This window comes from Staurois parvus, unplaced genomic scaffold (assembly GCF_062004578.1).
Source record: "Staurois parvus isolate SC_StPar_1 unplaced genomic scaffold, SC_StPar_1.0 ptg001328l, whole genome shotgun sequence".
NCBI lineage: Eukaryota > Metazoa > Chordata > Amphibia > Anura > Ranidae > Staurois > Staurois parvus.
Window position 1 is genome coordinate 4,537,274 of NW_028319124.1, and position 18,387 is coordinate 4,555,660.

At 40.0% G+C, this 18,387-nt stretch overlaps 1 protein-coding gene across 1 annotated transcript; it reads left to right on the plus strand.

Moving 5' to 3' along the window:
- Positions 1–251: 251 nt before the first annotated feature.
- On the plus strand, positions 252–18,387 carry STAR (steroidogenic acute regulatory protein). The gene is made up of 7 exons (XM_089661291.1): positions 252–553; positions 4,769–4,882; positions 5,030–5,157; positions 7,612–7,770; positions 11,402–11,586; positions 14,217–14,310; positions 15,117–18,387. Exons 1-7 carry the CDS (start codon positions 490–492, stop codon positions 15,225–15,227), a joined length of 855 nt encoding a protein of 284 aa, XP_089517417.1. The 5' UTR covers positions 252–489; the 3' UTR covers positions 15,228–18,387.

An 18,387-nucleotide genomic window follows, 5' to 3' on the forward strand; every position in this document is an offset into this window, starting at 1 on the left:
ACTTTAAAGATTTTCTGTGTAATATTTTGGGGGTATTTTATGAAGTGCCTTAGATAGGGTTAATGCCATAATGGTTGTTGCTTCATCATTGCCTTGATGTGTTGTATCAGGTCTTAATCATCGGCTGACATGTTTGTGTAGCTTTTGTCCTTGCTCCCACTGGCCTCCAGCAAATTATGTTGTGTCCTTATCTCTGTCATTGCAGCACAGCATCCTTCACACTGGAGGATTTAAAAAGAATTCTGGAGCATGCCCAGCAGTGCAGATCACATCAACCCAGGGCTTAGATAACCACCCTGTCACTGGTCCTATATACCAATATTCCTATAGACCAACAGCAGACGGCCCATACAGTGTGAGCTTAGAGATACTGACCATCTACAGCGAGCTTGGAAATATTGACTATCCACCAACACCAAATACATAACCAGTGGTCACCAGCTCACACTACCTTCCTCTAACTGGGCATATATTACACTCATTTAAGACATGCTACCTGCTACATTCAAGCTGTGCGCTGGGATATCATACCGACATCTACGCAACATGACAGGTAATGTATTGCCATTAAACTCAATCAACTAACATGCAAAATGACTATATCGCTAATATCTAATCTGCTATTGTGTAGTTCTCAAAATTTATATTTTATGAATTCTGATTATTTTTTGTTATGACTAGTAATATTATAAAGATTTCTTATTGAAGCAGTTCTATTGTTGTATTGTGTTTAGAACCATGACTGAATATAAAACGTTTATTGCTTGGTTTGATTAGGTAATGAGTCCTTTGTGTAACATGACAATGTAAAATAAATGTTGGGAATTTTTTTGCTGATTGTGAATTATTAGTATATTTAAGCCATAGACGGATCGAAATTCGGCTGGTACAGCAAGAATTTTTATCCATGTACAGTATGGGAAGGCTGGTTGTACTGAAGTTGATCTATTGATCGACTTCATTATATCCAGCCTGTCAGTTTTATATTAAATCACTGTCGGCAGCTATGGCCACAAGCAGTTATCGTATTCTGACAGATGGGAAATCTCTGCAAGAGGGATTCCCCTATCAACACTAAGTGTGTTGATGGGGGAATCAAGCAATTTCCTTTTCTTCAAACCAAGGTTAAAGGAAACAAAATTGGTTAACATATGGTTTGCTTTAGGGATGGCAGATCCTAAGGAGGAAAATATTCAGATGCTGAACCTCTTTGTACCTTTATTTGGCCATAGATTGATGTTTGTTTTTATTTAGCCAGCTGATCAAAAAAATGAAGGGATTCCCCCATCCACACAATTGAGGTCGAGGAAAGAATCCTATTGTATTCTGACAGTGGGACTCCAATTGGCTGCAGCATTGATCGAATGAAACATTTCTAATATTCCCATTTGAGCCGATCATTAGATTGACTTCTCCCTATTGGGAACAGCCATTGATGGATAGAAGTTTGTCCTGTCTCTGCTGAACTAGGCAGATTTGGATCCATCTATGGTCAGCTTTACTCTATCCAGCCTTAGTCAAATTAATCTTTTGTGGGAGGCTGACTTAAAGTCTATATAGATGACAACAATGAACTTCTTATATTTTCTCTCTTTTAATGAGTTAAATATAAATGTAAAGGGTTTTATTTTATCTGTTTTGATAAGTGCAAAAAATACCTTTTGAACCTGCCAGAAATCTTGTGAGCGGAAAGCTTTCTGTGTTTTCTGACTGCACTGCGCTCTTATCAAAATTGTTCTTACCTATCCCTGAGGACTTAACAATACCTCTCCCTATGTTATGGAGAAGAATAAAGAGGGAGGTGTTCTGTAGTCCTGTCCTAAAGTGACAACACTGCTTCTCTACAGGTACAGTACATGCATGTTGTCACCCTAGAACAGGAAGTGTGCTATTGGCAGGATCACCAGGTGAAAATAACAGATAAAGCATAAAAAAAGAAAATGAATTCAGTCACCACATCTACGGATTGGTAAGCTGCAACAAATGTTTGTGCTTGGTTCATACATGCTTTAAATAGCAAGTGACTTATCAAAAAGTTAGAGCCTTTCAGCACTTTATACCTTACCGTAATGGATCTTATATCAGGCCTTATATCTCACTGCCAAATTTCAAAAGCACTCTGGAATAGTACAGAAAGACCAGCAAACTTATAAAGTAAAGACAATTGATGACAATTGTTTTAATTATGGGTACTATTAAAATCCCCGTGCCGAGAGGAGTCAGCTGGCTGGTTGGATTACCTTCTTTGATTGCACTTATTTTCTTCTAAATAAAACAATTTTGCTTAGAAGATACAAAAGCAATTACGTAAACCTCTCTGCTACTGAAAAATATAACTGCTTGATGACAATGATCGTAATCATGATGCTATTGATGTGCAAATGAGACGACTGCCAACTAGCAGTTACATCAGTAGAAAAAAAATAGAAAAAAAAAATAAAATGCCCCTGTAGGTCCTAATCTGTATTGGGGAAGGCAGGAGTTGTCTACTACCTCACCCTCAATGACTATCATATACTGTATGCATAGCTCCCTGATATGGAGGGGCTGTTCCTATTTCCCTCATTTGACCTTTTTTTTTTTTTTTGTCTGATGTATAGATTGTATTAAAAAAAGACTGCTTCATCACCTCTTAATGGATGTATTTTTTTTATTATCAATTTAAAAAAGCACCAGTGACAAAAAGCACTTGTCAGTTTAACTAATCCTTTCTAATGGTCCATGTTACATAGTTACATAGTCTGGCTGAAAAAAGACAAAAGTCCATCCAGTTCAACCATTAAAAAAAAAACAAAGTTATAATCCTATACCCACAGTTGATCCAGAGGAAGACAAAAAACCCAGCAAAGCATGATCCAATTTGCTCCTGCAAGGGAAAGGCAATCGGATATTCCCTGGATCAACTTTACCTATAAATGTTAGTATCCAGTTATATTCTGTGTATCCAGTTATTGTAATTGGGTGTCCTCTGCCTACATACTTTCAAAGCTGTCCCTCTTTTCCATTACAGTAAGTTGGGAGGTATGCGTATGTATTTTTTCTACAGCATATATCTAACTACATTACTGCCATCTCCATGTATCCAATCCTCTGGATCAGTCTTTCGCAACTTTTTACCCCAGAGAAACTCTTGAACAAATTTTCCAGACTCAGGGATCCCCTCCTAAAGTTAATTATGGAAGCACTCCGTACGAGTACGTCTTTCCCTACAGCGGTCACCCATCTGCAGTACATGGCGGGCGGGCGTTAGGTGGTTATTGTGCATGTCAAACCAAAAACAGATTTTCTAGTTTTGCATGAAATAGGAAGGATTAGAACCCTTGTCAGGTTTTGCTATCAGGGGGATCTGTTATGGAGATTTATTCTCGCTTCCTGTCCTGCTGACAATGGTTCCACCAGACAGGAACTGAGGGCAACTCTGCAATAGTCAAACATGGAGACACAGAACTCTAGAACTCTGACAATGGTTCTAGCCTTTGCCTAAAACCTTTTATTTCTGCCTGTGTTGCTATTCCCCTCGCTTCCTGTCTGGTGAAATGTCAGCAGGACAGGAAGATAGAATAAATCTTTAATGGAGCCCCAGATAGCAGTAAAAAATCTGGCACAGCCGAGTTTTTACTGGCGTTTCCAAAAGTTACAAAATTACTGTTTATTTGCAAATTTCAGTATTTAGGCTACACACAAGTACAATATGCAATTAGCAATGTTTCTATGTAGATATTAAGGGAAAAAACATATTTCTTATTTTATTTTCAAAATAGTAAGTAAGTAGCTTAGGGACAGGACTCAGGAGGGTAAGAAATTATAATGGGCAGACACACGCACTTGAAATTGACTCACAGTGACACTGATAGCAGTGTGCAGCAGCACAAATGATAATGATGACACCTCACCGACACGACACATCCCCTCCTGAGTCACAGTGACAGTCTCTCTCTACGCCAGGTGGTCCCTTCAGTCCACTCCAGTCCAAACAGCACTGGCAATCAAGCTCCTGGTTTGCCTTGCTCCTATATTGCAAACGTGCGCACAAGGCTCCGGCCGCTCCGTTCGGCTACCTTGCACCATGACATCGCACAATGCACTCAGGCACTGCCTCTGACAGGCCCGTCCCCTGCCGGAGCCATTTGAACACACTGTAGCAGGCACTTGGATGGTCTTGACCAGCTCTGGACTGGAACTGGCTGCCAGTAAAAATACTGGTGGTTGGCAACACTGGTAGGCACTGTTGTGTCACACATTTCATAGAGCCTGCCTTCTGATCTACAGAAGTGCTGAGAGGAGGAGTTGCAGGAGGCAGTTAGTACAGGAATCACAGCTTGCAGGAAGCAAGGTACCATGGGATATGCAGTCCTTAGAAATGGAAAGTAAACAGCAGATGTCACAATTTTTTTCAAATAAAGTAATAAGAAGGTTTGCAAAGGCTTTTAGCGCACACAGCATGAACTGATATCCTTTGTTGCTATTACGGAATATTTAAGTTTATGTGCTCCAAGTTAAGTTTTATTTGCAGTATAGTCAACAAGGGGGTCATGGGCCTAGCTTGCTGTCTACCAGAGGTACTTGTATAACAAGAGTGGATGAAAAGATATACAAATCCTTTTACAGATTAGTTCCCATATCTGCATTGCAACTGTGTAATTAGCCGATTGCCTGAAGTGCAGAATTAATTAAAAACAAATGTGTATTCCTGCAGATGTATGTCAGATTACATTCAGCAATATTGTTTATAACCCATTAATGTATGCTTGTTGCATTCGTTTGGTAGGTCTACGGAGGACAGCTGCTGTAGCTCTCTCACATCAACTGGAGAAGCTGGCTCTGGTTGGACCTGGGCCCAGTCAATGGATAAACCAAGTTCGAAGAAGGAGTTCCTTACTGAGTAAGTCCATCAATCTCTCTTGTGTTTACAATCATTCATGACTGAACAGTAAGCATTCTTGTGTTTGAGCTGGAATCAACTTTTGAGGGCCCATTCATCACCATCCACAATGTTGTTTGTTGATTTATGAATATTTCTTTCCATCAGGTTCCAGGCTTGAAGAAAAAGCCTTTAATGAAGCTGAGATATCCTACATCAAACAGGGAGAAGAGGCATTGAAGAAGTCAATGAACATCCTTGGAGAGCAGGATGGATGGAAAGTTGAGATTGTGGCGGTAAGCCAAGTTTTATATATTTTGATCACCTAACATTCTGACAATATATAAAATACACAAATTTATTATATGTACTTATATAGTGCCATCAATTTACGCAGCGCTTTACATATATATTGTACATTCACATCAGTCCCTAACCCTCAAGGGGCGTACAATCTAAGGTTATATGTTTAAACGGTAAAATTGTATATGTCACTATGATATATAGGCTGCCCATACAAGTACTACCAGAACATTTTGTATATACCTGTTAATCCTGCCAGTAGATCCATAAGATAGGTACTTCCTTTGAGAGGGTGACAATCTTGCTGCCAAAGCTGCTCGCTCAACTGTTAGCACTCTCAACAGCAGTGGTGTATTTAGGCTTTGTGCTGCCCTAGGCAACACAACAATCCTACGCCCCCCCACGGAGAGAGTCTGACACCAACCAATAACACCCCCCCCCCCCACAGAGAGCCTGACATTGACCCACAACAAACCTGTCCCCACCACCCAAGACAGCCTTCCAATATCATCCCCCCAATCAGTGAGAGACCTTCACAGCTCCAGACATCCCCATGAATGAGAGTCGAGCTCTACATACACCGTCAAGCAGCCCGCAGCCTCTCTAGGATCCCACCTGGTCCCCATGCCACATGTGTCCCTTCTTCCGCCCCTTCTTCCGGGGGTTAGTGCTGCCCCCCTGAAAAATGCCGCCCTAGGAAAATGCCTTGTTTGCTTTGTGGTAAATATACCCCTGCTCAACAGCCCAATCAGTGGATAGCCACACCCAGCTCCATCTACAGCTCTTTAGTTTGACAGCTACAGGAGCCTAGTTAAATGATGTAAAAGCCCAATTTCCCCTCCCCCCCTTTTCCCCAGCACTGTCAGCATAGTGCAGGAGAAATACCGTTTCCTTTATACATTTAAGCCCTGTATACACGTTGAGAATATCGGACAAATGATCGTCCATTTTTCTTTTTGCATGCTAGATATCAAAAGTGAAGAGGCTACTAAAGACAGAATAAAATTCAGAAGTAATGTATTTGTAATGTATTTTCAGAGGAAAACTGTACTGGTTAAACAAAAATCGTATTACATGAAAACATTTTTGTGCTTGTCCCTTCGAGTAATTTCAGACAATTGCTGTGTACTAACGATCGGATTATCATACGGTTGCTTTGAAAGCAGCATTTTCCGTACAAATTTCTGATCATGTGTGATGGGGCTTAACTGTTAATAAAGGGTTATAATTTAATTTTTTAAGGCATTTAATGTGCCAACTTTAATTGAAAATACCTATTTATTACTCTTAGTGGAACAAATTAGATGCTTTACTTGTACTATAAAGGCTAACTCCACCTTTTGCAGCATGTTACATGTTGCACCCGTATTTAGCATGTAACATGGTGCAAATGACCCCCCCCTAGCTGTGTTATTCATTCACAGACATCAGATGCTCTTGTAGTTCTAATTGGAACACAAGTACAGTTTTTAGAGCACTTGTAGTCCATTCATATTTCCCCTAACTCTCCAACGGACAGATTGCTGGAAGTAGAGTCTGCAAGAGCCTGGCAAAGGCATCCGTGATCCACTGCTATGTGATGTTAGTACAGCAATCTTCCAGACTTCCGGCCGGCTTCAGTTGGACAGGCTGCTGTACATATGGGCCATATTTGGCCTTTGTGTAGCCGCTTTTATCATTGAAATAAAAACAAAGAATTGAAAGGACACACTGTTGAGAAGGGGGATTTATGAAAAGTGTGTCCATTGAACAGGAAATGAATACAAGAGAAGTGTGCCATAAATTCTGACTCGCTTTATTTATTTCTTGTGGGCTCTGCAGCCCATCTATATAGAATTGAGTCACGTAGATTTCAGCAAGCACTGTGAGTAGGAGGGAAATGCTCTACATTTAAGGACACCTGGCGGTACATTTTCATGTAAGCTGTGATTTCTAACCTACTTCTTAAATGCTCCTTGCTTGACTTTCCACTGAATACAAGCTTTAGGGGTCACTGTCCTGACTTCACTCTGACCAAATTTGATTTCTACTTGTTCCAGGTCAGTGATATTTAAATACTGAAGCCAGAACTGGAGCCAGCTTTCAATCAGGCAGCTAGCTGTTTCCCAACAATACGATCAGAATCCTTCCAGAGCCTGGAGTGGCTCTGTGACGTCAGGTTTTAGCACACTGCTGGCTGATTTTGGGTCACAGGAGAGCAAAAGTACACACATTCCTGTGACCCAAAAGAGTAGTATGGTCAGAAAAGTTTTGGCATTTAAGCCAGACGACCACATCAAGGCACCTTTGCAAGTGTGCCTAACTATAAACTATGTAGGCATACATCTGCCGGTAAATACGGAAACAAATTGTTTGCGAAAAGTACAAAGTATCCTGTCTGATACAGCCGTTATCAAATTATCTTTGTATTTACTTCAACCAACTAAATGTTTAATATCTTTTTAAAGGAAAATGGAGATAAAGTATTAAGTAAGGTCTTGCCAGATATCGGAAAGGTCTTCAAGCTGGAGGCAGTTGTGGAGAAGCCTCTGGATAGAGTCTATGGAGAACTGGTGGACAACATGGAAAGCATGGGAGAGTGGAATCCCAATGTCAAAGAAATCAAGGTAGGATAATACCTGATGGTTATCTTGGTGAGGTTTAATCCTGAATGGCTTTCTCACTGTGAAATGTATTTGATGCTTCATGATTAATGGCTATTTACTATGTCTAGACTTCTATACATTCTCAAGGCACCTATTACACTGTAATATATCTTAGATTTATTGTAGCGCTGGGCAGCTTTTGTTGTAAGGCACTAGAACATGAAAACACCAGGTTTTGCACTGATATGACAAAATTTGGTATGTGGGTCATGTCCATCATTGGAATCAAACTGTGGCCTTGGGAATTTTTTTAGGCACTAGTATGAAATGGTTTCTATTGGAAACCAGCTGCTGTTACACATATCATAGTGCAGCAGTGGCCATTTGTAGGCCTCATGTATCAAAACTACAAACCAGGGGTGGACTGACAAGTCAATGGGCCCCGGGCAATAGGGGATTATGGGGCCCCTGTGTCCTTGCCCAAACTCAAAAAAGCCTATGAAAAAGGCACCAGGGGCATCTCATGGGGCCCCCTACTGACCACGGGCCCTCGGGCAGTGCCCTACTTTCCAAATGGTCAGTCCGCCCCTGCTACAAACTTTCATTAGGGCTTGTAAGGTCACAGCATTGGCTCATAGCACTCATCCTGCCTGCAGACTGTGTTCCAGTTGTATTTTATAGCCTCACATGCGTTAAGCATATATGAGGTCACATAAATAGATATTCAGTCAGACAATTATGGTAATTATTCTATGTTCATAGCCTTACCTCCACTTTCTTGTTATAGCAGTTGAGCAGTGTGCCTAAATCAAAATCAGAAAAGGGCTCATGGTGATAGGCATTCATGTCAAGCAGTGCATTTGCTACTCAAACACAAATGCATACGTTTGAATTTCTGTGTTCACAAGGAAAGGCTACATTTGATCTGCTTTGCCTGCCATTAAAATGCACCTTAATAGGACATGCTGTATTCATAGAAATTAGTCGGTGCATAGCAGGTCAAACTCAGACTCTGACCTGTCATGTGCACTGCTCATTCAAAGTGTTACTAAAGCGTGTAAAGTGTGCTTGTTATAGGATGCCAGTCTTCTAATAAGTATGACATTGGCCATGGTTTGAAACATCAGTGGCACAGATGGTAGCCAGCCACTCCTCGGCATTTGATCTGAGAAAGAGGTAGAAAGAGGTGAAACTGGAAATGTCAGAATTCAGAGAGACATATGGAAATCAAATACCCTTGAAAGGGAGGATGGGCTGGGAGCAGGGGCGGACTGACCATTTGGAAACTCAGGCACTGCCCAAGGGCCTGGGGTCAGTAGGGGGCGACATGAGATGCCCCTGGTACCTTTTTCATAGGCTTTTTTGAGTTTGGGCAAGGACACAGGGGCCCCATGATCCCCTATTGCCCGGGGGCCCCATGAGTTGTCAGTCTGCCCCTGGCTGGGAGCCATGTGCTCTCTAGTTAGTTCCAGCTAAGGTGCTACCCTGTTGTCCTTCCAGTTACTATTGCACATCTTACCCCTCCCACCACTGCAGTAACCTACTTCCAAATTTTAGAAATCCCACTACAACTATCTAATCCATCTCCTCTCTACTCTTCTCTAGAAAAGTTATTTCACTAATCATATCAAGAACCATATATTAATAGATTTCTAGGTCAGGTAGATGGCTGAAGAGCTTTGTTTGTCCATTCCATGCATCTGTCTTACATCGCAGTATTTTTAGGACCACTGAAGCCCTGGTTTAAAAAATACTCTCTCCTAAGGATCTATCATAATCCTTAAAGAATTCCTGTCTCTGCTGGGATAGAATTTAGAGTACCCATACATACTGTAGTTTTGTGACTGGCTGATAGTTATTCAAAAACAAAGGCAGTAAGAGGTCTGCTTTGAACTTGCTAACATAAAGTATTTAGTCTTTCTTTCATAAAAAAAAGTTGGAATTTGTAAAAAAGTAAGAAAACCCCTGCGTACAACACTGAGCACTTCCAGTGGTTGGAGGCACTATAGGGAAGCAGTATATGGCATCAGACTCTTCAACAGGCATAGAACTGGGCTTTACCCTTAAACAGTTATTTGACAGAATGAGGCTCTTATCCTAATCATGCCAACTCCAACATACTGAAAATGATTGCAGCTCCCTGTTAGTTATTTTTGGAGGAGCAAGTCAGATATCCAGCATTTCCTTGGGCCTTTATCACAATGGCCTTGGCGTCTGCTTCATTTTCTACAGAAGAACATTCTTAGAGTCTGATGTGCTCTAATCTCAGTCATTAATATCTTCACAGTGGTTCAGCATTTTTACCCGTTAGCTGGTAATGTGTGCTATTTGTATAAAGTGACAACTTGCTGGAACAATTATTGCCATCTACAGAATATCCACAGCTCTAAGATTATATAGTGGTGTTGGTCATTATGTAGTTCCCATGCTGAAATTATGATTTACAAGTTGTTCTCCAGCTTGTGGTTGAAATAATATGCTATTACTTATAGCAGCACAACTACAGTGCTCACAGCTGCCTTGGTCTAGTATTTAAATTACAGAGTTGGAAATGTGCTCAGGCCACAAGAACTGAAATATAAATGGAAACCTCCAATGCAGATGTCCACCAAGAGTCACTAGCTGGTCAAAATTGACAGTATATCCTGCTGGGAGCAGGTAGCCTCTGCAGCAGTGTACATGCTGCAATCCTGGCCACAGAGGTGATATTCTCACCTTCTACTCAAGGTTACCCAACAGTGTACCTAGTTATAGGAGGGGAGAGCAGAAAGCCCTGTTCACTACTTCATTTTCCAGTCACAACATGGTGATTCATATTCACAGGAGGAAATCTGCGTTTTTTTCATTATTCATGTTCAAACATTAGGTGACCCATAATTTGAGTAAGAAATGGATATTGAGCTGTGCACACGGAGTGGACTTAACAGTAGGACATATATGTTGAAAATATAACTGAGATGGTGAGGTGATGACGGGGCGGACTGACCATTTGGAAACTCGGGCACTGCCCGAGGGCCCGGGGTCAGTAGGGGGCCCATGAGATGCCCCTGGTAACATTTTTCATAGGCTTTTTTGCGTTTGGGCAAGGGCACAGGGGCCCCATGATCCCCTATTGCCCGGGGGCCCCATGAGTTGTCAGTCCGCCTCTGGGTGATGATATTCGCTTGGAGTTTTGCTTTAAAGAAAACCTGTACTGAGGGAAATATGGAAGCTTCCACAGCTTACCACCTTCTGAAAAGGATAGGTACCTGGCTCTGGTTTCAAGAGTTTTTGAGCCACTGACCCAGTGGAAGCTGCACCCAACAAAGTCAGATTAAAGTCAAAACTCCTGATACATAAACCTGTTCCTGACTCAGACCACCATCCACCGTCATTGGATCAGCATGACAGCCAAAGAACTAGCATTTTTCAGAGGGAGAATTTAGCAATGGCAGTTTACATATTTCCGAAATAGTTTCCATTAAAGACAAAGTATAGTATCTGATTAGCTTTGCTCATGGTTACAGTTAAAAAAAAAAATATATATATATATATTTTTTATCTTTAATAAAAACTTTATTTTTTTACTGACAATTCTGTTATTTATCCTTTTTGAGACAAAAATCATGATTAGTAGACTTTCTGTCTAAAACCCTGTTTCTCCACTGCACAGATTCTTCAAAAGATTGGTAAGGACACAGTGATAACACATGAGAAAGCAGCAGAGACTGCTGGGAATATTGTTGGGCCTCGAGATTTTGTGAGTGTTCGATGCAACAAAAGGAGAGGCTCCACCTGCATCTTGGCCGGCATGTCCACGAGGTTTGGAGGAATGCCGGAACAGAAAGGCTATGTCAGGTAAGTGTATTTGCATACAATAAAGTAGTCAAATTACAATTCATTTTTGTCAGTTCTGATAAAGTAACAAAAATTTATATTTAATAAATGTACACAACGCGAAGGTTTGGTAGATTTATTCGTAAGTAAGCCAAGATGGAATTATTGGCCATACTATCTATTACTAAAGTTTAAGGCTATAATAAAAATCAGAGGTCCTTGCTGCTGAAATCTTGATACTGGTATATGAGAGATGCTTTGGGACACTTTGATCTTTTTTTTTTTTTAGCTGTATTTATTCTTTTAGTGCTGTATCCTATCTTATAAACAGGACTGCAATTACCCTTAATAAGGCCCCTTACAGGGCCATCAAGCTACAGTGCGTCCCCTGCAGTTTTAGTACGCCCAGGAGGGACAGGTGCAGCATTCAAGTCTATGACAGTGTGCAGCTACATGGGGCTGAACACTGTGGGGTTTCTTTACTAAAGCTGGAGAGTGCACAATCAGGCTCACTTCTGCATAGAAACCAATCAGCTTCTAACCTCAGCTTATTCAATTAATCTTTGGCAATAAAACCTGGAAGCTGATTGGTTTCTGTGCAGAAGTGATCCTGATTTTGTACTCTCCAGCTTTAGTAATAAACCCCTGTGGTACTCACCTTTCTTAGGGCTCTATGCATTCAGCAGGAATGACCAAAACGCAGGAGATAGAGAGAAGTTTGGTGTAGGTAACATATACAGTTGTGTTCAAAATAATAGCAGTCAGACATCACTAACCTGATCAATCACTGTTTTTGGTAGAAATGATATTTCTACATGGCAAATAATTTACTAGCAGGTGTAGTAGAGTCATAGAAATCTAACAGACCCAACAGTCATGACATGCATGCTGCTGATTCTGTGTAATTGAATCACTAATTGAAAGGGGCATGTTCAAAATAATAGCAGTGTGGAGTTCTATTAGTGAGGTCATTCATTCTTTGAAAAACAGGTGGCAATTATTGCCCTTATTTAAGGAAGGAAGGCAGCAAATGTTGTACATGCTGGTTACAGTGCATTTCTCTCTGAAATTCTGAGGAAAATGGGTCGTTCCAGACATTGTTCAGAAGAACAGCGTACCTTGATTAAAAAGTTGATTGGAGAGGGGAAAACATATAAAGAAGTGCAGAAAATGATAGGCTGCTCAGCTAAAATGATCGCAAATGCTTTAAAATGGCAACCAAAACCTGAAAGACGTGGAAGAAAGCAAAAAACTACCATTCGCATGAATAGAAGAATAGCCAAAATGGCAAGGACTCAGCCAACAATCAGCTCCAGGAAGATCACAGAAGGTCTAAAGTTACCTGTGAGTACTGTTACAATTAGAAGACGCCTATGTGAAGCCAAGCTATCTGCAAGAAGCCCCCGCAAAGTCCCACTGTTGAAAAAGACATGCTGAAGAGGTTACAATTTGCCAAAGAGCACATTGACTGGCCTAAAGAGAAATGGTGCAACATTTTGTGGACTGATGAAAGTAAGATTGTTCTTTTTGGGTCTAGTGGCCGGAGACAGTTTGTCAGACGACCCCCAAACACTGAATTCAAGCCACAGTACACTGTGAAGACAGTGAAGCATGGTTGCGCAAGCATCATGATATGGGGATGTTTCTCATACTACGGTGTTGGGCCTATTTATCGCATACCAGGGATCATGGATCAGTTTGAATACATCAGAATACTTGAAGAGGTCATGCTGCCTTATGCTGACGAGGAAATGCCCTTGAAATGGGTGTTCCAACAAGACAACGACCCCAAACACACCAGTAAACGTGCAACATCTTGGTTCCAGACCAACAAGATTGACGTTATGGAGTGGCCAGCCCAATCCCCGGATCTTAATCCAATAGAAAACTTATGGGGTGACATCAAAAATGCAGTTTCTGAGGCAAAACCAAGAAATAGAGAAGAACTGTGGAATGTAGTCCAATCATCCTGGGCTGAAATACCTATTCACAGGTGCCAGAAGTTGGTTGACTCCATGCAACACAGATGTACAGCAGTTCTCAGAAACAGTGCGACTACAACCAAATATTAAGTGATTCAAAGGAAAGCAAAATCTTCAAACATTTTTCAGTTTATATAGTGAATGTTTGAGTTTGTAAAGAAGAATACAAACACTGCTATTTTTTTTTTTGAACAGTCTAATATTCACTTTTCTTCAATTTTTTTAGAGGAACAACACAAATTTGATATATTTTTCATGTTTTGATTTGGAATAGAATGTGTAGTGTTCCCAATGCATTTGTGTGGATGGAAATAAAAGCTATTAGAAGAATTTTGAGCTTTATTTGATTTTTTCAACACACTGCTATTATTTTGAACACAACTGTAGCAACCAACCAACAATTATCAGTCAACAATTTTAAAATAGTTGTGTGTTCGATTGATTGCTATACTTCACCCCTTACTTACTAACATACGGCAAACAACAGTGAAGAACACTACCCTACCCCTCAGAAACCAAACAAGCTTCTCTTTATCTGAGTTATGAATATTCTTTATTTTTGTAATATAAATATACTACACACTGTATATGCAGCTAATAAGACTCCTTATTAGACTCTGGAAACAGGGAGTAAAGTATCTAACTTGTGTATAATGTGTTTGATTCCAGGGCAGAGAACGGGCCTACGTGTATGGTTTTACATCCGGTACTTGAAGATCCATCAAAGACAAAACTAACTTGGCTGCTCAGTATTGACTTAAAGGTATGTCCTAGATGGTTGATAACTGCAGAAGGGCTACAAATGTCAATGGGATGCTAGCCAGGCTTCACAGCATCTATGGTCTGTAAACATTACAGAAATTCCCCAGCGCTCAATCATGTTAGCCAGCAAAGACAACCCAACTATAAAAACATCTATAAAAGCAAACATTTGCAAATATATATAATACAGTAAATTACAACATAACAATGTACTTGTAAAGTGTGATCCTACGCAAATCTATAAGAGCACCTAAATCAGGCCAAATACAAAATAAACAGGGAAAGCTTAGCCCCATCCACTTTTCAGGTACAGTAACATACACACCCAGACTTTCTGCCTGCACCATTAAATGCGTTTGCTCAATCAATGTGTAACTGGCATAAGGATTGATAAGTGGATGGGGAAAAACCTCAATTTGAAGACTTCCCAGCACATAAACCTGCTAGACAGCAAGGAGAACAGTTCTTAATCTATAAAATACAGAGTTCTCAGCAACACATACAGTATTTGTCATAGTATTGTATAGGAGCAGCTACTGTTTAAAGGTCACATGTCCTTCATCCTACAACATATATTAGAGCTGAAATTTACATCCAAGAAATGAAGGGATCATAAGGGTTTGGTGGGCAATTGGCAAGTTGATGAAGATAAGGAAATGGGACAAAAGTGATTTTAATGAAAGTAAGATATGGTCTTGCAAATAGGGACTACTTGGCACCCCTAAGATACTATACATGCCTCAAATGTATCCAGTTGATCTTGTTTCTAATTCTAACTCCACCTAATGTTTGATCTCTTTCTCCTAGGGGTGGTTACCTAAGTCTATCATCAACCAGGTTCTCTCTCAGACACAAGTGGATTTTGCCAAACATCTTCGGAGTCGAGTGGCCATGTCCTCTAATGTGTCTCTCTGCTAACTAAGCACCCTTCATCGACTTGATCTTCAACCAATCATCTTTCGTTGCAACACTCCTTCCAGATTGGCAGTGTGATTATAAGTTTGTAGGCTATTTAGGTCTGCAGCCACAATCACCATCTGGTATAAGTTACGGGCATTTCCTTAAGCAAACTCTTCTGCTTTTAAAAAATTACCATGGCAAGTCCAGAGGCTATGCCCAAGTGATCAGAAAAAAAAGTTTATATTTGTAGTTTTTACAAATTACTGTTCTTATACCTGCCTTATCAAACATCCTTTCAATCTACCTTACCAGAACAAAACAAAAGTCTCACTTGATGTAGTAGATTAGTACTTGAAATTCTATTTTTACAGATTTTGGCTAATAAAGCCAATTAAAAAGTACTACAAAAGGTCAAAATACGTAAAGGTGGAGAAGTCATTTAGTATGATTCTAGGTCCCAGGTTAATGTGCCTCAGTCTCCTAAAGTACAGACTTTTTTTGGGGGGGGGAGTTAGAATTTCTGTCAGAGGCTATCACTTGGACTCAAGGTAGATTCACCCTCTCCATTGGTCCTGATGATCATTAACACTCAAAGTAATGGAAAATCTAAAATTTTACAGTTGTCACCAGAAATGAACATAAGGATAAATCTACCAATGGAGGAGAATTTCCATAGAGATAAGATGTGAAGGGAAATCTCCCCAACAGGATACAACATAAAATGAACTGACAGGTTTTAACGTTCCCTGCTGTAGCCAAAGCCAACAAAAAAAAAGGTTTTTGGCTACACATACAGTAAAATAGAACAAATGTGGCCATTTTTAAATTGCAACCAAAGACCTTGCTGCTAGTAAAGTGATATCCACTTCCATGATCATATTGCCAGGTAATACTGGCCCAAAATGACAAAATGAATTCTGTGTTCAGCTTGTTTAGCCTATTTAGTAAAATGCGTATAGTGAAAACATAGACCACATTTAAATTTCACATGGGAAAATATACTAAAGCATAGCATAAATCTGCCTTTGTTTCTGATTTACTGTCTTTCCATACCTCCAAGAAAAACAGGGCAAGTGTGACCCATTCCCTAAATTCACCAATTTCCACCCATACCTGACAAGCAAGGACACTTTTGGGTATAACCACATACATTTATCCTAGTCTTTCCCCCCAAAAGTAATAAAGTACAGTACAGACATAGCCAGTACAACCTGTAATTTATATTTAAAATGAATAGACCTTCCGACCTATGTAAAAATGCACCAGACAGCCAGTTTTGTGATCATTTTGTCACTGTTGATCATGTGACATCACAGATGTCATATACAGTGCCACATGCAAGGATGCTTCCCAAAATGACAGTTTTTTAAAAATATTATTTTGTTATAATAAATTGAAGCAATATTTACTTTGGTGGCGGTGGAGTCACTTTTTGACCTACGACGCCAGATCTTTTCAGTAGAGAATCACTGAGAAAATAATTGCATGCCATTGGCTACACTGCAAGTGCGTTCCGTGAGGAGGAATACTAGTATTGGGAAAGGATTTCCTATGTTTCATAAATGTTTAACTTTGCATATTTTAAAGACCAAATCCGTCTTAGTTTTTAACATTTTTTTCATTATTAGGAAATCCTTTTTGTTCCTGAATTTTACTAATAAAAACTGTTCTGTCCATTACAATCAGATTATCGCCTTAGAACAAAGGCGTTCCATCTTCCCACAGACTCTTTAGAAAGCAATATGCTTCTTTCATTTTACTTACAGAGTTTGACAGATGATTGTTCAGCCAATCAGTTATGATGGTTCCTAAAACCAGTATTTTGTTTTGTTGCTCTGCAATACTGAGTTCATCCAGCAGGTGTTGCTGCATGGGGAATCTTTAAATGCAGATCCTGGTCTTAATAGGAGTACCCAGGGGCGCACTGACCATTTGGGAACTCGGGCACTGCCCGAGGGCCCGGGGTCAGTAGGGGGCCCCATGAGATGCCCCTGGTACCTTTTTAATAGGTTTTTTTTGGGTGTGGTTTGAGTATAGGCAAGGACATACGGGCCCCATGATCCCCTATTGCCCGGGGGCCCCATGAGTTGTCAGTCCACCCCTGGGAGTACCCCATACACAGCCCAATCCATGGAAGCAATGCTTCCTTCTAAAAGCAAAGTGAAGATCTTCCATACTGGGTAATGATGAACACTTTCTACTATCAGCAAATGTTGTGCTCAGTTCTGAGGACAGACATGTCTTGGTAAGACAACATACAACCTTGGAGCTGTGGGACCCACTATTTTACTATATAGATGGGTCATAAGCTAGATTCCAGGTAAATTGAATTGGTTCTCTACAATTCTCCATAAAAGTATTCTCTAAACTACTCAACATTCATTTACTTACAATAGCCAGGCTCTCCAAAAATGAACAAAAAGCTATTTCTGATATTTTCAACATTATCCAGATACGAATTCTGCACTGTCCTGCTTTCCTAACTCTATTTATACTATTTATTCCCGTATTATTATATTTTATTTAATATTTATGATCAAGCTGTGTAATTTATTTTTGTATTTAATGTTAAAGGCGATCAGATATTTTTGTTGTTTAATAGTAATTATAAAGGGGAACGTCCTTGCGTGATGATACAGTCAGTATAAATGGCATCAAATTATATTTTATGGTTTCACAACACCAGTGTTTTCACACACTAGATCAGGTCACTGTTAGGATCTAACTCACCCCACCATTATATAATATAGGTAACTACCCCTTTAAAGCCCTTCCTATTTCAATAGCCATAAAAAGTCCACAGAATTCAGGAGGTATGTGAATGTTGAGAAGAATTTGCCTTGTTCTTCAGCAAAATGATCCATTAAAATCAAAAATATTTAAATGGTCATGCGCACTTTAAAGGCAGCAATTTTTGTGGGCAGGACCTACATGGTACAGAATGTAGCTTTCCAATACTGGAACTAGAGACAGGATAATTCATAGCCTCCACATGGACCAGATGATGGGTCTGCTGTAATGACTTCTCTATAAGGAGTTATAAAAGAATTTCAAAATAAAATATGCTTGTCAGCATTACATCTAGAGTTATCTATCATCATGTGTTTGTTGTTTAGAATGTTTTTAGGTGTGCCTTTATACCCTTGTCCTGTCTTCTAATAAATGTTTTATAAATGCT

Bases quoted from the DNA above. Each gene is read 5' to 3' on its own strand.
- STAR (XM_089661291.1), top strand. From the start codon at position 490: ATGCTACCTGCTACATTCAAGCTGTGCGCTGGGATATCATACCGACAT. The intron at 5,158-7,611 runs GTAAGCCAAGTT...ATCTTTTTAAAG, and splicing joins GGAAAGTTGAGATTGTGGCG to GAAAATGGAGATAAAGTATT. The intron at 11,587-14,216 runs GTAAGTGTATTT...GTTTGATTCCAG, and splicing joins GAACAGAAAGGCTATGTCAG to GGCAGAGAACGGGCCTACGT.